The following is a 20,269-nucleotide window of genomic DNA, read 5'->3' on the forward strand; positions in this document are numbered from 1 at the left end:
CCTGCGTGCTGTGGCAAGCACTGCAGAGCAGTGAGCGTTGAATGAAAAATAATGCAAAGATGCTTAACAGTGTGTTCGTGCTCTGTGAATATTCAAAAATACTGCACGGTGAGAAGGCCTAAAGGACAAGGACCTGTCAAATCCAAACCAGAAAGAAGGGCATATCTGGAGTTCTCTCCTTTCTCTCTAGGTGAAATGTCTCTATGCTTCAAGCAGGTTCTTTGCCTGAAGCTGTGTGTTACACAGGAAGCGGACACCAGCTCGGTGTCTCATCCCCACGGTTAGAGAAGGGTCTGAAGCTTGTTTTCTGGTTCCTCTATTCTCCCCTACCTGTAGTCCTCTACTTTTTGTATTTGCTTTTAAAATTTAAATTGTGTGTGTGGTGTACATGTATGTACATGTGGTTTTGTGGGTATGTGCATGTGTGGAGACCAGAGATCATTTTTATTTTACTGTCTGTCTGTCTGTCTGTCTGTCCATCTAGCTATTGTTTATACACATGCTTGTGTACACATGTATGTTAAGGGAGTTAGTTCCTCCCAGCATGTGGGATCTGGAGATCTAACTCAGGTTGGGGGGGGGGGCTCATCAGCAAGTGCTTTCCCACTCACTGGCCTCTCAGACTTGTTTGTTTGTTTGTTTGTTATATACATCGATGTTTTGCCTGCATGTCTGTCTGTGTGGGGTGTTGGTTTCCTGGAACTGTAGTTACATAGTTGTGAGCCACCATGTGGATGCTGGGAGTTGAACTAGGAATCCAGAAGAACCGTCTCTCCAGCCTTCAGCTTTAGTTTTTGGAGACTAAGTCACTCATTAAGCTGAATCATACCATTTTGCCTAGCCTGGCTGACCAGCATGAACCCCCTGGATCCACCTATCTCTGCTTCCTTGTCTTTTCCCCAACCCAGCACTGTGTTTATGGGCACAAACAATATGCCTGGTTTTTACCTGCCTGTGGGGATCCAACTCAAGTTCTCATGCTTACCCAGCAGACACTTTACCCACTGAGTTTTTCAAGTTTCTTTAAGGAAGTGTTCATAACCAATTTAAACACTAGCCTCTCATTGGTGTGTGTGTTCCTTGTACAGTCAAGTAGCTCCTTCAGCATCTGCTCTGTCAGGGAAGAGCGAGCGAACAAAGACGGTCTGTGTGTTTTGTTTTCTAGCATTCTGGGTGTGAAGAGCGTAGGAAAGTCCTGCAGAGTGTCTGCAACACTGAAGCTTTCTTATGCTTTATTTCGCTTTGTCCAGAAAGAAGAGTTTGGGAAACAGCAAGAGATATTTGGTTATGCTTGTGTAGAGAAGAGAGTCTACAACTGCCCTGTTGTATATTAACAGAGCAGTTAGAGTGAAATACCCTTCATTTTAATTTTTCGTGCTACCAAAGAAATACTGCTATAGTATGTGCTTCAGTTTATTGACCAAGCAGTTTGTAATTGTTCTTTTCTCTTCCATAACTTTTGGTTAAGTTCACTGCTTTGTTATCAAATCTGTATGTAAAAGTAGTCTCGAAACAACATCAGGGTTTGATCGGGCAGCCCTGAGCACACATCAGCAGCTCCTGAGAGCCGGGCCCTCCATCCCTTCCTGGTTGGCTACTACATGGGAGAAATGTGTCAAGATCCCACACTCATTTTGTGAATGAGCCAAGAGAGGCAACAGTTTGTCTTTCTGTTACCCAGAGAAAAATACTCTTAAATAATGCCAAGGTCCCTTACCCTTCAGCAGTCGGTGATTCATCTTTTCTCTCTTGGAGGCAGGGAAATATTTTGAGGAAGAAACTACTATTGGAGTTCCTTTTGTTTTGAGCTGCTTCCAGCTGGAGGTGCAGCTCATTGTGGACACAAACTTAGCTTCGAGTTACATGCCTGGTACTGGAAAACTAGTCAGGACCCATTCCTTGTGTGCTTGAAGCCACATAGAAAGTGCTTAGATGTCTGCCAGGGTAATAGCTCCCTAGGGTTGCCTAGTTATGCCTCGTAGAAGCAAATTAACCACTTTAGAGGAAAGAGCCTTAAAAAGTGCAGGCCTGGCCTGGGTTAGTTCCTGCCGTCGTCTACTTGATTAGAACCCCTGTGTTACGCAGTTGCTCAGGAGAAGTTGACTGGAGGGATGCAGAATTGGATACAGAGTGTCACAGGCCAGGCTATATAGGAAATGTGGCACTTAGATGGTGAGCTGCTGGAGGGGGAAGTGCCAGGAAGTGTGTATGAAATGAGAGAGGAAGGAGGAAGCAGGGCCCTGCTCTGGCTTTGCCCTGGCTAAGTACCAGTTGCTTATAATAAAAGCTTTTTTTATATTAATAAGCTGTCTTCTTTCTTGTCTTTGTTTGAGACAGGGCCTCTCTGTACAGCCCTGGCTATGATAGAGCTTAGAGAGCTCGGCCTGTCTCTGTCTTCCAAGAGCGGGGATTAAAGGTGTGTGCCACACACCAGGCCTGTCACATGGGTTTGACAAAGCAGGGCATATGCCCACCATGCTGTCATACTAGAGAGTTTTAGTGGCCTCAAAATTCTTGGTTAATTTAATTTTGGGAATTAACACATAATATTTGTACATATTTATGAGCTGTAGAGTGGTAGTCTGATCTGTGTGGACCTTGGGAGGTTGATCCTGTGCCAATTACTAAGTACATCATTTGCTCTGTGGAGAGTTTTGATATCTATTTTCCTAAATTCAGACCATCCCATAATATGCTCATCAAAGCTGTGCTGTGCTGAGATCTGAAGGCTGTCCAGTAGACTTTAACAACATCTGCACTTTTATGTACACCTTTATACTTGTATTTCAGTGGCTTGTTGCTCCTGGTTCAGCTACATTCTCAGAATGACGACTGTGTATGTGCAAGTAGAGGCTGGAGGTCAGCTAGGGTCTCCCTCTATTACTTCCCACCTTATCATCTTTAGTTTTTAAGACCTAAAACTTGTAAGTTCTGCTAGAATGACTGGCTGGCAAGGTCCCAAGGATCTACCTATCTCTGCTCCGCACCACTCCGGGCTCCAGGGGCATGCAGCCATGCCTTCTGTTTACCTGGGTTCGGGGTGTTGGATCTCTCGCCTGTGCAACAGACAGTTAGGTACTCAGTCATTCCTCATCATGTTCTTTGCTTTTTGTCCCTTAACAGAATTTGTATAGCTCTGGCCGATTTGGTACTTTGGTACTTTGACTGGCTGTCAACTTGTGGGAATTCTCCTGTTTCAGCCTTCCTAGTGTTAATAAGTATACCCAGCATGCCTAGCTTCTTAGTCATATTCCTTTGTATCGTCCTGGTTCTTTGTGAAGGACACTAGGACTTGCTAGTGGAAACCACTTGTGCGGTCCACGTTTCTCCAAGTTACATAAGCATCCTAATGATGGCGCTGTCTCTGTGGTGCCTCAAGCTGGGGCCCTGCACAGCTGGCGATGGATGCAGCTGTTCTTTAACCCTTTGGGGGACAGTTGTAGACTCAGGATTGTGGGCTGCGCTAGGCATCCCTCAGCCTGTTTGCCTTTCTGTCTTACAGAGGGCTTGGCTTCTCTGCTTTCGACCATCTAGAGGAACTGTAGTCTTCCTGTATCCTGTGCCAGTTGTTCCAAACTGTTGGTAGGGCTGAAGGTTTCAGAAGGCATTGGTTTTCTTTACAGATATACTGTGTAAATCATTTGGACACAGTTACTGGCTAAGTAATCTTCTTATCTGACTAGGTGTGATATGAAATCAGTCTTTTTCTGCTACGGAAGCTTGCTTTTTCAGCCGTTCGTTTCCTGAAACAGTCAGCAGTGGCTTTCTCTCCTTTCCGCCCTCTCACAGTACTCACAGGAGAGCATGCGCATTGCTGAAGTATATTTCTTTGTGGGAGATTAAAGCAGGCGAGCTTTGATCTGTCACACCAATGCCCAAAGCCTTTTCACTGGCGCATCTGCCACCAGCAGAAAGCTAAGATCCATGGACTCCAGGTAAAGGCTCCAGACTCAAAGCCTGCACTTAATGGCAGAACATTTGTGTGAAGTGTAACCCCAAGGCAGAACAGCACAGAGACCTGGTGCCTGGGCAGACGGGATCTGCTCTGCTTCTGTCATGTGCATGTTCTGTCCCTCCTTGTCTTCAGCCATGTTGTCCTAAAGTCTGAGTACTGTGTCTCAGGGAGGGGAGTGCCCAACCCTGGGAAGGTCACCTTTGTGTCCTACCTTCCAGATCGGCGCCAGTGGTGTGCCATAGCCATCCTCTTCGCGGTCCTGGTGGTCGTGCTGATCCTCTTCCTAGTTCTGTGATGGTGGCCTGCCTCAGGCGCTTCTGCAGGAGGAGCCAGGGGAGAGGAGAAGCAAGCACTCCGCCACTCACATTCCTCTCCCAGAAACACACCTCTGCCCGCTTCCTCTGTGACTCCAGCATTGAGACTGCCCTCTCTCCCCGCGCTCAAAGGGCAAGCTTAGAAGAGGAAAGAGGTGACCACATGCCCAGCTGGATAGCAGAAGCCCCGGCTGCCCTTCTTCCCGAGGACAGCAAGCCATTGCTTTGCCTTACTGGACCTCGCTCCTTGAGGAAGGAAGGACTCAGAGTCGTCAGAAGAACTTGCTCCTTGAGGAAGGAAGGACTCAGAGTCGTCAGAAGAACTAACAGCCCCACTTACTCTGTTGCTCATTCTCTGGTATCTGGCAGCCTTTCCTTCTGCTCAGACCCTTTCCCTGCTTAGATGGGTGCCACTCTCCCTTCAGAAGAAGCCTGGCAAGAATGAGGGCATCTAAGGATGTACGTTTCCCATTGCTGTTATGTTTCTTAGCCCCTGAGAGCTGGCTGTTGCTGAGGACAGAAGGCTCAGAAACACTTGGTGACAGAAATGCAGTGTTTCATTTTGCTGGGTAAGAGCTGAGATTAAATTGCTTTTCCAGGTGTTTTGTGGCAAGGATAAGCAACAGGAAATAGTGAAATCCCTGGGGGATGGGGGTGCAGATGACAAAGGGCTTTAATGGACTGGGCCAGTTAACAACAGCGGCACCTGCATTGGTCTAGCCTATTGAAGGACTGGTGATATCTCCTGAGGCCTGGCCAGAGCTGCCGACCTGGTCTGTCCCAGGGCTGTCTCCCCAGAGGTGCAGCTTGCATATGTAGAGCCCTCGTACAGTGTGGAACAGCATAGCAGTGCTCAGCCAGGTGGGACTCGCCTTCTTTGATGGCACTCAGAGCCCAGGTAGAAGGGTCAGCACGTCTGTTACATTTATGCAGAAACTGTCCAGACACAGGCTGGCTCTGCACCAGAGGTCCCTTACTGTGAGTAATGGCACCGATGGGTAAGAGAACTTGGTCCTCTGTTCTCTAAGATGGCCACTTGACTCCATCATCCATTGAGTCACTGAGGAAGTCCCAATTCCCCGACAGATGGTTTACTGGGTTGAAGTGGCTGAAACTGCTGACACTACACTTTAGGCTTTGGTGACTGTTCCCATGCTTCAGGTGTGCATATAAGTGTGGAACTTCTTATAATGTCCCAAATGCATAACCTGGTATTAAAGTAGCTGTCAGGCCAGAGCCAGCCTTTCACATTGGCAGCTGCCTCTCAGTCATGTGTGCTGGAAAGAGCAGCATCTGGACGGTTTGACCTTTGCCTTTCTGTGTCTTCCTCAGCATGCCGACTTAAAACAATCCTGGGTTGCTTATAGTCCCTGGGGTTTAAAAACATAGTCCCTGGGGTTTAAAAACAAAGTCCCTGAGGTTTAAAAACATAGTCCCTGGGGTTTAAAAACATAGTCCCTGGGGTTTTTGACTTCTGGCCCCTTTTTGTTTTATTATTCCCAATGATGTGCTTGCCCGGCTAACTTTTAAATTGCACTTTTAAATAAATATTTGTAACAATTTTTAAAAGAAGGATATTTTATCTTGTTTAGGATCATGATAGGTAAGGAAATCTACCTGTTGGTAAAAGCTAAAAGATTAGTAAAACCCAAATGTGGTCAGCACCGCATCTATGTGCAACTCTGGTGTTTGATACAGCGATGTTATTTGTTTTCAAATGAGGAGAAAATGTGAATTTTACAAAGGGCTTTAATGTAGGGTTCTGGGTTATTTTTGTTTCATGAAATTTTAAAGTTTTGAATAGTCTTCTGTGAACATAGACCACAGATAGTCCTCAGATTTGCATTAAAGTATAGAAGCCTTTTGTTAAAAGTCAATGTGGGCCTTGTCTGAGCACTGTAACCCACACTCCACATTACAAAGCCGTGAGCAGTCTAGGAATTAAAATCACCCTACTTAAAGCCATGTTCTCTGCTGGGAGAGGAGAGTCAGTCAGACCCATTCAGAAAGCAGTCCTGTAGTAAGAGTCCCGCATCAGGTCAGGGATGAAGTCTTGTGACTCTGGCTTTAATTTTGTTGAATCTATTTTGAGTTCGTATGGTGACCTCACTGAGAAGGTATTGGCTGAACACAGTGTTGTAGACCTGAAAACAGGCTGGAACTGAGTGCGTAATGTCAGGGAGAAAGTAACTTCTCATGCAGGTGTTCCCTTTTGGGCCATGCAGTTCTGCAGCAGGATAGTCCAGGCCAGCCTGGTGTGCCCTCCCTGGGCAGTCACTGCAGAGCCAGGGCAAAGAGAACAAGGATAGACCTTTCTTCCATAGTGACCCAGAGAGGTGAAGGTCCTTCCACCATATGTCCTAGAATAGGGAAGGGACACAGGGATGGCCCACGCTGCTTAGGAATGTCTCTTACAGATGTGCTCCCCTAAGCCCCACCCTGCCCCTGCACTTGGTTTCACACCCAGCACATTAAGGACCTGGTGGAATATATGCTGGCTGACAGGAAGAGCTCGGTGTGCTTACTGGAAGAACACTTTACCTAATTCACTAGGGAGGAGACGGAGGACAGTCCACTGAGAGCTTCTGCCAGAGTATGGATCCCAAAATACCTTCGGTTCTCAGCCCTCTGTTTTGATCTTGTCTTTGTTTGGGCTGGGAAATCACAATGCTATGCCTGCCCTGGACTGTGAGGCAAATGGAATTGTCGTGTATGCCTGAGCACGCATGTTGTGTTTTCCTCAATTTCAGAATTCATGCTAAGGCTGAAACAGGGAACGTTGGCAACTTGCCCATTATTCTCTGCTTTTAGCCAGAGTTAAACAGACTGATGGGTCTGGTAGCCAACAACTTGGCAAGTTCCATGCCTTCTCACCTCGTGCGGGTAAGGGCTGTGAAGAGAAATCCAGTCTGATTCCAACAGAAATCTGTCTCTGTTAAGTGTTTTACCTTCTGTAAGTAAAGGAGGTGGAGCCAAGGTTTTTCTTTTGGTAATTTCTCTGCCCACAAAGTGAGACCAGAGGGGCATTCATAGCATCTGCAGGTCCAGAGCGCAAGGGAAGGATGAGCCGAGTTCACCTCTGTGAACTTGGTGCAGTTTGGCTTCACCTTGTGCCACAAAGTGAATTTGTAACTGAAACAGAAATGGACTATCTGGAAAGCAAGCTATAAAATGTGGGCGCAGCAGCTGTCACTTCCTCTGCCTCCCTCTGACTGCATGGCCTCCCTCCCAAATGGGTAGGAACGATGGCTTCTGTTTATCTTTTAAAAGTGTACTTCGTCCATCTAGAGAAGAGAAACCGTAAAATTGGAGTTTGCAAATCCCCTCACTGTGCACCCTAGTCAATTCCTGAAGAGAAGACTCCCCAACAAGAGGCCTTAGTGGGCCCCTGGAGACTTCCTTCTGGGAGGAGCTTAGTAAGATGGGAGGTGGTCTGTCTTAAATGTCCAGTTGCCCTTACTTAACTCCCAACCTTCAAAAACATCTTACCCTGAAAATGGCCTTTCTCTTAAGAGTGTAGCATGGGGAAGTGGGGAGCTGGGAAAACCTGCTGCCAAACCATATGACCTGATTGTGATCCCCAGAACCCACCCAGTGGAAGAAGAGACCCAAGGCCCACAAGTTGTCCTCTCCTCCACATCCATGCTGTATTTCGGGTGCACGCTCAGGCACATGCACCAATAAATACGTATATAAATGTCCATTGTTAAAAGAAAGGATGGTGTTGGTCCATGGTGTATGAACGTGGGTCCTGTCACTGGTCCCTTACTAATGCTCACTGAGCAGCTTTACTGGCTGGTTTCGAATCCAGAAAAGCATGAATTTGGAGTGGAACAGCTCCTATGACCTGAGCAGCAGGACTGTGACCCAGGGGAGGAGACGGGGCAGGTGCCATCCCTTGCAGAAGGAATAGACATTGCAGGCAGGACTTAGCCATCGGGAGCCCGCATACTTTTCGGACAAGTCAAGGCACTTGAAGTTGGCCTTGGTAACAGAACTCAGAGTGCTGCTAGCTTGGACTCAACTCCTCAGCATGGCGTGTTTTGCCTGCGGACGAACACTGAGGCTCTGAATGGTGCCTGTTCAGGTGGCTGCTGACTGGCTGCACTTGGAAATCCTCCATATGTTACAGCTTCTGCCAAGTCAGCTGTCAGGGCAGGGTGAGAAAGAAGTGTGTGTGTGTGTGTGTGTGTGTGTGTGTGTGTGTGTGTGTGTCTGTCTGTCTGTCTGTCCCCGTCTCTGCCATCAGCTAACATGTTGGTGCTATTTTTCTTCTGATGTGACCTTAATCCAGAAATACTCTTCCCCTGGCTGAGCACACTGGCTGCTCAGGCAGTGCCTGCCCCGCTGCTGGGGTTTCACATGAACATTTCATGGACCTGGTTTGCCGACTGCAGCCAGAGCTGTATGAGGAAGTGTATTTTACAGTTTATTTTCTTATGGTTATGAATTTTCTACTGAAAGGCCACTTGGCCCTCAGGGGCCATTAGGAATAAGACCACCCATCACCACTGTTTGCTGAGCAGATATCTGGGCCCTGCCCTGCCCCATCTGAGCTTTCCTGAGCCCTGGGTGGGACTGAGATCAAGCTTTTCATTCCCTCTCAGCTGAATGTAGATTCAGCTGGGACCCATTTGTGAACAGCGAGTATGACCCTGAAGGTGAGCTCTGTCTTGAGAAGCAGGTGTCTTTATTCCTGAGAAATCAGTCTTTACTCCCGAGGCAGAGTGTCTGTGGCCTGGTTGTCAGAGGGCAGGGCAGCTAGCTACCCACTGATGAAGCTTTGGAATTGCTTTTTTGTTTCGTTCTGCTTTCTTCTGTTTTTGAACCCAGGACCCCATACATACCCCCAGCATGCTAGCAGATATGAGAGCCATCTAGGAAACGGCCAAAGGAACCAAGCTGCAGATGATGGCAGATCTGATGTTAGAAGTAGAAGTAGCCTCCCTGGCTCGTTTTAATCAGAAATTGGTATAATACAGAAATGGAATTTATAAGTGGCAAAATAGTGGGAAATAAGCCCTTATATATTTTTCCAAGGATAAATACCTTTACTTTTAAATAATTGGATGTACATATTGGTGTGGGGTCAGAATCAGAACTTTACCCTGGGTGGCTTCCAGGCAGCATGTCCCTATAGCATGGTAAAAGTGAGCCAGATCCCTGGGACTAGAGTTTTGTCACCTCTGCCACAGGTAGGTTTATATGGTGGCTCTCCCAGGGCAAGAAGCTTGTTAGAGATGCATTTTCTGTGGGATCATTAAGAGAGGAGGCTAGCACCCCTGGCCCTGGGTTCCAGTGCATGCCCTGAGGACCACTGCTGCTGCATCGTGCTCCATCTGCAGGGGAACATTTCTCAAAGAGTCGTCCCTGCTCTGATGGCAATCTAAAATGTGATGATATCACACACTTGAAAACTTCTAAGACATACGTGTGTAAAATAAACTCAACTAGCCATCCGTAAAGGTGACTTTTTACACCTCACAGTCCACTTCTTATTTCTGCTCCTGAAATCATGTTGCAGCCGTGTAACAGAATTCTGTTCAGTATTAAAGCAAGATGATGACCAGAGCACTGTCCTGGGTGTTTTTCTTCCTTCCCCTTTCTCCTTTTATTTTAAAAGTAGAAGACTGAGCTTGCGCTGTTCACGCGCTCTCCCACTTCCTCATCCACTCTTGTTCTTGGTTTTCGTCTTCACACTTAAACACAGATTATTCCTCCTTCCATCTGCACTAGTTAACAGAGCACACGGAGGCTGGGGAGATAGCTCAGAGCACCAGAGCACTCACGCAGGCTCCAGTACCCGAGTTCAGATTCTCCAGTACACACAGAAAAGCTGGGTATGGATGCTCATGTCTGGCCTCAGCACTGGGGTTAGGTGAAGACAGGAGGATCACTGGGACTCCATGGCCAACCTAGCCAGAAAACCCGCAGGCTCCAAACTCAGTGAAAGATGCTGGCTACGGAGGTAAAGGCCTGATAGAGGAACACAATTATGATGCTCTCTGCTCTCCACACACCATGTGTGCATTTGCGTGGGTGCACACATGTGCTCACACACACTTAAAAACTATTGACATATGAAGGAAATGATTTGCAGTTGGTACCTGCTGGGTATCAAGAAAATCCATGGAATATCACCATGTATGTCATCTACACTTAGAGGCAGGCCATGCCTGGGGTCATTGGCCAAAATACAATGGACTCTTTTTTTTTGGGGGGGGGGTGTCTTCCTCTTTTTAGTCTCTTCAGATATTTTTTTCTTTTTTCTTTTTTTGTGAAAGGGGAGAAAGAATGTGAAAGGGGAGAAAGAACATGAAGTTGGTAAATAGGGAGATGGGGAAGATCTGGGAGGAATGTGGTGGGGGAGTATATGATTAAAATATATGGAAAAATAAAACAATTTAAAAATCCTGAGATAAACATCTGCCTAGGGCAGAGAAAGCTGGCAGCTGCTAGAAGATCAGAGTTATGGACTGTCGGAGCTCAGGAGGTAGGCCAGTTGGTAGAGTGTTTGCCTACCAAGCCCAGGGCTCAATCCCTAGTACTGAATAAAATCAGATGTGCCTGCCTGGAGTCCTAACACACAGGAAAATGGAGAGGAGGGCCAGATTTTTAATCCCCCTGTCTCAGCTTCCTAAGCAACTGAGGTTACAGGGCTTTTCCTGAAGACTGCAGCATGAAGCCTAAGAGAAGCACCAGCATGGAGCTGGAGAAGGCTCAGCACTGAAAGCATGCTCTGCAGAGTCCTGCGCTCTCCCCAGCACCCATCTGGCAGCACACCACTGCCTGTAAGTCCAGTTTCAGGGGATCCCACCTCTGCTGGCCTCTTGGGCACCAGGCATGCACAGGTGTGCATACATACATAAATACATGCAGACGCTCACATATAAACCTTAGAAAATAAATTAACCACCAGCCTACTGTTGAAGCCCTATAATCCCCAGCTATTCCAAAGGCCGGAGCAGGAGGATTTAAAAGTCAAGGCTAGCCCAATGAACTTTAGTGAGAAGAGAGAGAGAGAGAGAGAGAGAGAGAGAGAGAGAGAGAGAGAGAGAGAGAGAGAGAGAGAATGAGAATATGAAATGGTACACTGGTAAAGGCACTTGCCATCGAGCCCGATGACCCATCCAATCCTGGGAGCCCACATGATAGGACATGGGTGCCATGCCACATGCATACCCATACACATGCAGACTAAGTAAGTGTAATATTAATATATATATATATATATATATATATATATATATATATATATATATATATATAATGTAGAAGAAGGCTAGGGATGTAATAGCTCAGAAGTAGAGTGCCCTTCAAGTATGTGAGACCAAGTTCAGTCTCCAGTCCTGGAAAACAATTTCACTCAAAGATACTGATGGTCTCTCTGACTGGTTCAGGCAGAGATTGCAGTGTGACATGGGTAATGGCAAGCAGGGACCTCACCAAAGCTGTCTCTAACCTGGCATGTTCCTCAGGAGTCATCCAACTTGGTTTTTGAAACAAGATCTCCAGCTTGGGCCTAGCAGACTCCAGGGACCCTTCCACCTCTGTCTCCCCAGCTCTGGGGTTATAGTCATCCATCACCACAGCTGGATATGGGTGCTGAGAATCAGGTCCTCAGCACTGGGGGCCTCCTGATGGAGCCAGCTCCCAGCTCCTAAAACATCAGACTCTCCAGTCCCTAAGGTAAAGCATGGATGACGGGTGCCTGGTCTTGACCATGTCTCAGAGCTGTTAATAAAGTCTACTGTTAAGCCAGGAAGTCTGATCTAGGCCTGGGCATAGTTGCATAGGCCTGTAATCCCAGCCACTCAGGAGCCTGAGGATTGTGACAAGTTCAAGGCCAGCCTGGGCTAACCCCAGATAATAATTCTGGTCCAAGAGCTCAGGAAGGCAGCCCCATTGATATTTGGATTTTGTTTATAAGAAAACTGAACAAACTGCTGATCGTCATAACCCAAAAACTCTGCCGTGTCTGTGGGAACAATGATCACAGTGCAAGGGCACCCACCGCGTCCACATTTCTTCCTCCTGCGTTAGCTCCTGAGCTGGGTGGAGGCTGGCCCTCCCCAGAAGCTTTTGTGGTCCCCAGGTGGGATGGGCCTGCTGCTTCAGGGTTGCTTGTAGCCCATGACGTGTTGATTTGCCTTATCTCTCAGCTATAGCTGACTCCAGTCAAGAGGTGTGGGCATCCCAAAGCACAGAGCAGGCCCCCCCTCAGTGCCTGGCACCTGGACAGAGCCCCAAGGGCAGCCCCACACTGTGATAGAGGCCTGAGCCCAGATTGCAGAAGGACAAGACAAAGACAGGCCTGGCAGGTGCCTGGGCATCTGCAGAACAGTCCCGGATGCCCTCCAGGACTGGCAGGGCAGCTGTTGAGCCCTGGCTCCGTGGGCACAGTATCTGAGCCAGTCCCAGCAGCTCCCTTCCTGGGCCCAGCATAGCGACCTGGCCAAACCCACAGCCTTTGAGAGCTGGGCAGAGTTTGCCAAGGAAGGTTGCCATTTCTGAGCAGGTGTTCTGGCTGCACTGGAAAGAGGCTTCACAGAGCTGGGTGGGCAGGGATCCGGAGATGGTAGGGGCTTGTCAATAGCTCCAGAATGTGCCTGGGGATAGAAGAAATGGCTTGGGCAGGTGCACCAGGCCAGACCAGTTGTTGCCAGGTAAGTCTGAAGGATAATTGCATTGAAGAAAAGTCACAGTCTGAAGGCCCCGACTGCATGATTGTGTGAGAGGTAAAGGGAGAGGGAACCAATGCTAGCACACAGTGTCACAGTTTGCTCCCAGGACAGACACTTCTCTAATCCTTATAAAGGTTGCCAGGCAGTGGGTAGATAGAAGAGAGTCAGCAAAGGCCACAGATAAACAGGAGACGTGAAAATGTGTGGAGCTGGAGTCCAATGCAAGGGCAACCAGCAACCAAGGCTGCTGTTGGGAACACCAACAGTGGTTAGCCCTCTTCCCCGAGCCATTGTGACGGGCCTGGAAGTCCAGTTATGTCATCACATCTGCCTCCAGGTCTGTGGCTTCTCAGTGACTTTGGTCTTCTCTAAAGACCGTGCCTGGGTTTCATCAGTTCGAGCAACTCAACAACCTAAGGTGGTACTGAACTTGTCATTGCCACATGGGAGGAACTCTTTGCTTCCCGGCCCTCCCCTCAACACATCCTAAATGTCTATTAGTCAGAAATACGGCCAGAGAAAACCTCTCTCCTGCAGGTGGCAAGGTGGAAAGTTGGACCTCATTTTCCCAGAGGACCTCAAAGCACACCCTACCTGTGAAGGTAGGCAGATAGGGTGGCACCACTGCCTGCCACTGCACCCCCTAGCTTGAGCCATGCCTCTTGTGGCTCGCCCCTGCACACACACGTGGGTCCAGTATGTACATTTGCCTTCCCACTCGCCTTGGTCAACTTCAGCCTGCACACCCCTCCTGCACCCCAGGCTGTCCTGGTCTCTCCTAGGTACCTTTCCTCAAGGGCTTCTGCTCACTTGCCCTTCCCTCTCCCTCCACTGAATTGTCCTCCAGAGCAGACTGAGCTCTTCATCCAGGCCACTGCATACAAGGCCGTGATGTCCCCAGCCTGGCAGGAGTAGGCCTCTGGGACCATTCTTCAATGGCCAGTAGTCTTGAAGGTACTGCAGCTAACAACTAACCTGTCACCTGCCCAGACCCCCATGGCCGCCTGTCCTTGCCGGACACGCACCTACTCTACTGTTGCGTCTTAGGATGCATAGCAGAGCTGTGGTAAAGCCGCCTCTGGCTGGCTGGCACGGTAGGGGTTACCTGTCAACCACAAGTCCCATGGCACACCTGGCTTTTCTCCAAGGTGAACCCCAACACCAGCAGTGCCTGGCGACAGGAATCTGCTCCCAGCTCCTACAGGTCCTGTGCAACCTTAGAGACACACCTTAGAGGTCATCATCCAGTGTCCTCTTCCTGGAAGCACAGCATGACTGAAAATAGTACCTTCTGCAAGCTCCACCCATCCCTGCCCTGCATCCCCTTAGGAGATCATAGCCTGTCTGAGGCCAAATTTGGTACTTTCTGTTCTGTGGTCCTCAACACCAACTGCTTTCTGTGGATTTAAGGAATGCAAGTTATTCAAGAGGAAATGGACATCTTAGTACAGGCTGTGTATTTTGCCCAGGTGATGGTGTGGTATTCTTGCCCTTCCTTGTTCTCTATGTTATTGGAGTCTTCTTCATTTCCCCAACCCCTCCAGCCTGCACCAGACCTGGCTTAGGGCAATTAACTAAGTTCTAGAAGGTTCTGATGGTGCAGTGTCTGGAGAAGGGCTAAAACCACACCAGCAGCCCTCTAGGTAAAGCAGATGACAGACACCAGACAAGAGGCTCACCCTACGCGCCCGACCCCCAGACAGGTCAGGGACCGCAGCATCACTTTATCCCAGGGGAAAGCAGAGGCCACAAGGTGCCTCAGACCCCAGGTCAGAAGCAGGAGAGACTTGCCCTATACATTCTCACATCGGGGTTCTGGTCTTTTCCATCACTGGGGCAGGAAAATAAGGGAAGGTTAGAGAAGACAGGTGGACCTCATGCCAGGCAGACAGGGCTGGGGACCTGACACCAGCATTGGCACTGAGCTGGGTTTCCCACCTCTGAAAGGACAAGAAGCAGGACTCTCCTGAGAGGCTCTGTTTAAAGACTAGGGTACACCAGGCCTGGCCAGTAGAAACTCCTGCTACTCCAGCCGTTTCCTGTTGTCCTCCAGCCCCAACCCCTTCACTGTATTTCTCTAGAAGACAGGTGACCTTGCTATACAGAAAGCAGAGTGACTTTTGCTGCTGACACTATGCCCAAGGTGAAAGTTCTTCAGCGGTAGCTCCAGGCTAGGGAATAGCTGGAAGGGCAGGGGGTTCATCCTTCCTAACGCTGTGACCTTTTAATACAGTTCCTTGTGTTGTGGTGACCCCCAACCGTAAAATTATTTCCATTGCTGCTTCAGCACTGTAATATTCCTACTGTTATGAACTGAATGAAATATCTTTGGAGACAGGTTTGCCAAAGGGGTCACAACCCACAGGTTGAGAGCCACTGCTGTATGGGGTCACCAGGATTTTCCCTGGGCTGCAGTTTCTGCAGGGAAGGATGGGGCAGATTTGTCCCTGGGGTACTCCAGTGCCCTCTTTATGCCGAGGTTTCATGCACTTGATATGCTGGTTACTGCGCCCACCTGTTAGAACCCCCCTCTCTCTGCTTTTTCTCCAGCCATCCAGTCCTGCACTCTTGGGGCTCCGAGACACTCCCCCACTTCTCTTCCTCTCCTCAGCCTCTGGAGCAGGAGCAGCAGGGTTTTGACTGACTTGTCTCCAGACAGGATAGTTTCCTCTGTCACATCTCCACAGGCAATACTCCCTCACTCTTCCTTGTCCAATAAAACCTGCCTGTGACACTCACGTCAGCACAATCCACATGCAAGCTGTTTTTTTTTTTTTTTTTTTTTTTTTTTTTTTTTAATTCATAGTTGGTACTGTGGCAAGTTTCAAACCGGCAGTGAGCCGCACACTCCACCCTACCTCACACCTAGCCCAGGGTTCTTAGCTCTGTTCTCTCCAATCCTCAGCCTTTCCAGGGCTCCTCTCCTGACTGCAGAGCCTTTTGCATCTGCCATGGCTATGACCCTACCCCTGCAGGCCTCCACATGTCCCCTCTGAATGTCCCCTGGTCATACCTGTACCCTTTTGCCCCTGCCTGTCCCAGGCCTCTTATGGCTATAGAGACGAAGTGAAGACAGAATCCAGCAATTCCAGTGGAAGCGGCTTTGGCTTTTTAATAACTTAAGACTGACACCTGTCCAGGCATCTAGAGTCCTGAACCCTTGAGCAGGGCTGAGCTGAGTAGGCTGTGCTATGCGTAGGTGGGATGGCCACCCCCAGCTCACAGCCTCCCTGCCTGCTGCCCACCCACAGCTGCCACCAGGGAGGTCTGGATAGGAACCCTGCAGCTGGGGGACAGCCAGACACCAGCTGCAGCCCTGTCTCCAAGCTGGACAAGAGAACAAAGACGAAGGCCCGCCCAGGCCAGTCTGCACCAACTTCGGTCTAGGCAGGCGTGGAGGCAACGGGCTGGCTGGGCTGGCCCTCACATCCTTAGTACCATGGCCACACTTGCTGCAAATGACAATTGTTTCATTTTTCAACTTTGTATTGGTCATAAAAAATCTCTAGTAATTCTTAATATTTTGGCTCCCAGAATCTCTCAGAAGTTTGCATACTCAGAAGGGGCACAGAGCTCCTGACAGGCCATACTTTACAGAACACAGTTAGGATTAGGAATATGTGTTCCTGGCTGTCAGGCTGTGCCAAGATACTGAGCCCTTTCTGGATCAGAAGCAAAGTGTCACATGGAAGCCAGGCAAGCCACAGCTGAACGAGATGGGGCACAAAGCCAAGGTGGCCTCGCTGTCTCTGCTGTGCTGGGGGCTGGGAAGCCTTCTCGGTGAGTGTGGCCAGAAGCTGAAGCCAGCTCTCAGGGACCAACACAAGGATCAATCAGTTGCTGTCCTCTCTCCCTCCAACAAAGGAACATGACCACTTCTGTGAAGGAAGAAACCAGGATTTTCTATCCCCAGACCTGTATACATCAGTAACCTTAACTGAGCGTACACACAAGGTCCTTGGCCTCTTGCTGCAGGTGGCGGATCAGAACAGCTTCTGATCTGTGAACTGCATTTTCCATTCACATGTTAGCTCTGGGTGGCACGTTTCTAGCCCCTCCTGCTGTGTGTGTGGGTCAGGGGTCCTGAAGGAGTGTCAGCAAGAGCAGCAGTACTTCAGGGTCACCGGGGGACAGGCCTTTGTCTCAAGACACGAATTGACAAGCTCTCCACACGAGCCAGTAGCTCTTTGATGTGAGCCAAACCCAGCCCAGCAACCTTGGCCCCATTCACCTCCAGGATCTCATCCCCCACCCCAAGCAGCCCTGAGTACAGCTTGGCAGTGTCCAGGTCAGCCATGGCCTGCACATAGAGCCCTGCAAAGAGAAAAGGAGGAGAGGGGATGAGAAATGCAGGACACAGTGACACACCCCTCACAACTGATGTCATGTGTCCCTTCCCACCCCCTGCTTAACTTCGTTTCTCTGTGGACTCTTTCAAAACAGCAAAACCCATGCAAATGATGCTGGGAAAGATTATTTGTCTTCAGTTTAGTGCGAAGGAACTAATCTTATCCTTTTCTGATATTGGCTTTTAGGATGTCAGTGTGTGCCCGGCACTGTGTTGCTTAGGATCCATAAATAGCTCAAGTGACCCAGCCTCAGCCCAAGGGCCAAGGCAGGGGACTCGAGTAACAGAAGTGGCTGAGACCAAATTTCCTTCATAGTACTATCCAGGATTGTCCCTGGCCTCAGGGTCACTCAAACACCAAATCCTCACTTGGGATTTGGTGGCATGTGGCCAAAGTCCAGGGAAAACAGATGCCACATCTATAGCTCGCTTGCCTGTTTCTTGCACCTTTCCCTCTACCACTCCAAGAGGCTCACCCTGGCAAGCGCTATCATTCCTTGGGTTGTAAAACGATCAAGCCTATCAGGGATTTGTGGCTGGCTCCCAGGAAAGCCATGTTGTAGGAGAGGCTATGCGGGCTTGGGCTGACAAGGCAGGACTCCAGCCGCTGTTGTCACAGCAGTGTCCACCGGAGAGCTAGACATCTTTGGGGTTCTCTGTCAGCTGCCTTGACCTGACAGCATACATGGGTTAGGGTCCTCTGGGGAAATCTGGAGCCCACTGCCATTTTCTGCTATGTGGGCATAGCGAGCCTGCTGGGGGACAGAAGGGGACAGCCTTTGTGGGTGACTTTGCTGCAGTTGACAACACAGTGGGATCTGGAGGCAGGTGAGCAGTCCTGACTCCTTCACCAGCTGGCTGAGAGGCAATAACTGCCCACATGATGCCTTCTCCAAGGCCTTTTCCTAGTCGGGTGCTTAGCACGGGCAGGATGTCTGTTCTGGTACCTCCATCTCTGCCTTGCAGCGTCATGGACTGTGGGAGGGACTGCCTTGGCCTATGGACCCAGAGGATCCCCTTTCACTGTAGCCCTGGGGTCCCAGGTCCCAGGCTCTGAATATGGAGTCTACAAACCCTTTATTAAAGGTTTGTGGCCATTTGGCCGATCTGAGCTCCAGGCATACTTCCTCTCCTGTCTGAAGTGTGGCTGTCCCTCTTGGTGCTTCTTGGCCAAGATGAGCCTTTCCAGTGAGGCTCCGTCTCTAAATCACCAAGTGCTTACAGTTCTTTGGCAGAAGGCTTCCCAGTGGGATCCTTCCCTGCCCTTGATCTCCTTTCTCAGATGTTTGAACAGCTTAGGTGCTGGGTCTACAGGCTGGTGGCATAGAGAGCGGGAGCCACCCCTACCCCCACCCCCACGTGAACCCACAGGAGTGTTTGGTATGCAGCAGGAGAGGCAGGTGGGAAGGAATGACGAAACCCAGAAGAATGTAGCCAAGCCAGACCAGACGCTGATGTCACTCCAGCCATTTTGGGGAAACTTGGGTAGGCTTCCCAGCTGAAATCGTGACTTCGAGGCAACACTGGCATTTGTGGCCTGCTGGAGACATCCTTTGTTAAGGAGGCTGGATGCTGCCTACGTTGTAGTTAGAAGCAGAAGGCAGGGCCTGCTGTTTTCGTGGGTGTGGTGTCGGGTGAGATACATGCTGGTATCCTGACTGACACTTAGCAGAGCCAGAACAGCCCCGGACCACGGCTCCTCTGAGGCTCAGGGGAACTGGCCCTAAGCAGCTAGAGGAGGGCTTGTGGTGGAGCATCAGTAGCCACCACACTGCCTAGTGTGAGACCCCTGTGTGACATCTGGTGGCCAAATACAGCAGCAAGAGTGGGGCTCCACCTAGACAGCCTGGCTGGCACTCAGTCTGGCTTCCCAAATGTCAGCTCCCTGTGTGCACTGACATCTGACTCTCCCTAGGTCCAGACTGGGGGAGGCCCACGCCTGCTCACACATGTTTTCTCCCTCCCTTCTCTCTCTGCCCCCCCACCCCCCTTCTCAGGAAGTTCAGGTCACACTAACTGCAATTCAGCCAGATTAGAGCCCCTGCTTACCATCTCCATGGCCACCCTAGCGCCACCTGCTATTTGATCTGTCTCTTGGACTCTGGAAATCAGTTTAGGGCCCTTCCCTGTCCCATTCACGACATAGCTAGGTATCACCCCTCTGTTCTAAAATCTCTTCCAGTAGATGGTTCCCATCTCACTCGGTGAGAAAACTCCAGGTCCCTTGGGACAGGACAGCCTGCAGCCTCTCTGAGCTCAGCTCCCAGCCTGATCTCCTTGATTCCCTAACAGCAAGGTCCATGGTCCTTTGCACTTGGTAACCGTCCTCCTGACTCGTCTCCTGACTTCTTCACATGGAGCCTCCCTTCTTCTGTCCTGTCTCCACCGAGTGTCATCTCAAGCCTGTCCACCCAGCACTGGCCATGCCTGTTTTATTCATATTTGCTTCTTGGTCCATTTCACCATGCCATGTTCATAATACAAAACAGATGAAATAAACACGTAGATCTGGCCCAGCACCCTTGCTGGAGTACACACTCGTGAGGTCTGAGGTCTGTGTGCTCCATGCGGTGCTGTAAGCCCAGTATCCATGATACTTATTAGCAGGCACCTGACACACATATTAACTGACAGATGCCGAGTGATAAACGACAGGACAAGAGCTAGCGCACGCACTGTGCTGCAGACACAGCAGACATGGCAGCAGGAGGGCTTTCACAGTTAAACTGCCTTGGCCTAGGAGACAGGAGAGCAGACCACCTCTCCTCTGCAGGGCCAGGCAGCACAGGCTCCTGGGCTTGCCTTTCCAAGTCATCCCTTCCTCCTCCGTCCACTCTCCCCCATCTTAGCCTAGCCTGGGGGTAGCTTTTATAGGTTCTTGTACTAAAACGCACTCTGGACCATGGGCTTTGGCCTAAGCAAGTCTGGTTGCTATGAAGGATGCCTGGATGTAGGGGGACCAAGAACT

General features: G+C 49.6%; 2 protein-coding genes across 6 annotated transcripts in view; one reads left to right on the forward strand and one right to left on the reverse strand.

Moving 5' to 3' along the window:
* Stx6 (syntaxin 6) overlaps positions 1–9,840 on the forward strand; it is a 60,235-nt gene extending 50,395 nt beyond the window's left edge. For both annotated transcript variants that reach the window (XM_076941361.1, XM_034512987.1), the window contains exon 8: positions 4,174–9,840. In XM_076941361.1, coding sequence (XP_076797476.1) covers positions 4,174–4,250 — 77 coding nt within the window. In that variant the 3' untranslated portion in view covers positions 4,251–9,840. The remainder of the gene's footprint in view (positions 1–4,173) is intronic.
* Positions 9,841–16,039: 6,199 nt separating this feature from the next.
* The window catches only part of Kiaa1614 (KIAA1614 ortholog), a 31,755-nt gene continuing 27,525 nt past the window's right edge, over positions 16,040–20,269 (reverse strand). For all 4 annotated transcript variants that reach the window (XM_034512818.2, XM_034512819.2, XM_076941363.1 and 1 more), the window contains one exon: positions 16,040–17,267. In XM_034512818.2, the coding sequence (XP_034368709.1) occupies positions 17,074–17,267 (194 nt within the window). In that variant the 3' untranslated portion in view covers positions 16,040–17,073. The remainder of the gene's footprint in view (positions 17,268–20,269) is intronic.

This window comes from Arvicanthis niloticus, chromosome 10, assembly GCF_011762505.2.
Source record: "Arvicanthis niloticus isolate mArvNil1 chromosome 10, mArvNil1.pat.X, whole genome shotgun sequence".
Lineage (NCBI taxonomy): Eukaryota > Metazoa > Chordata > Mammalia > Rodentia > Muridae > Arvicanthis > Arvicanthis niloticus.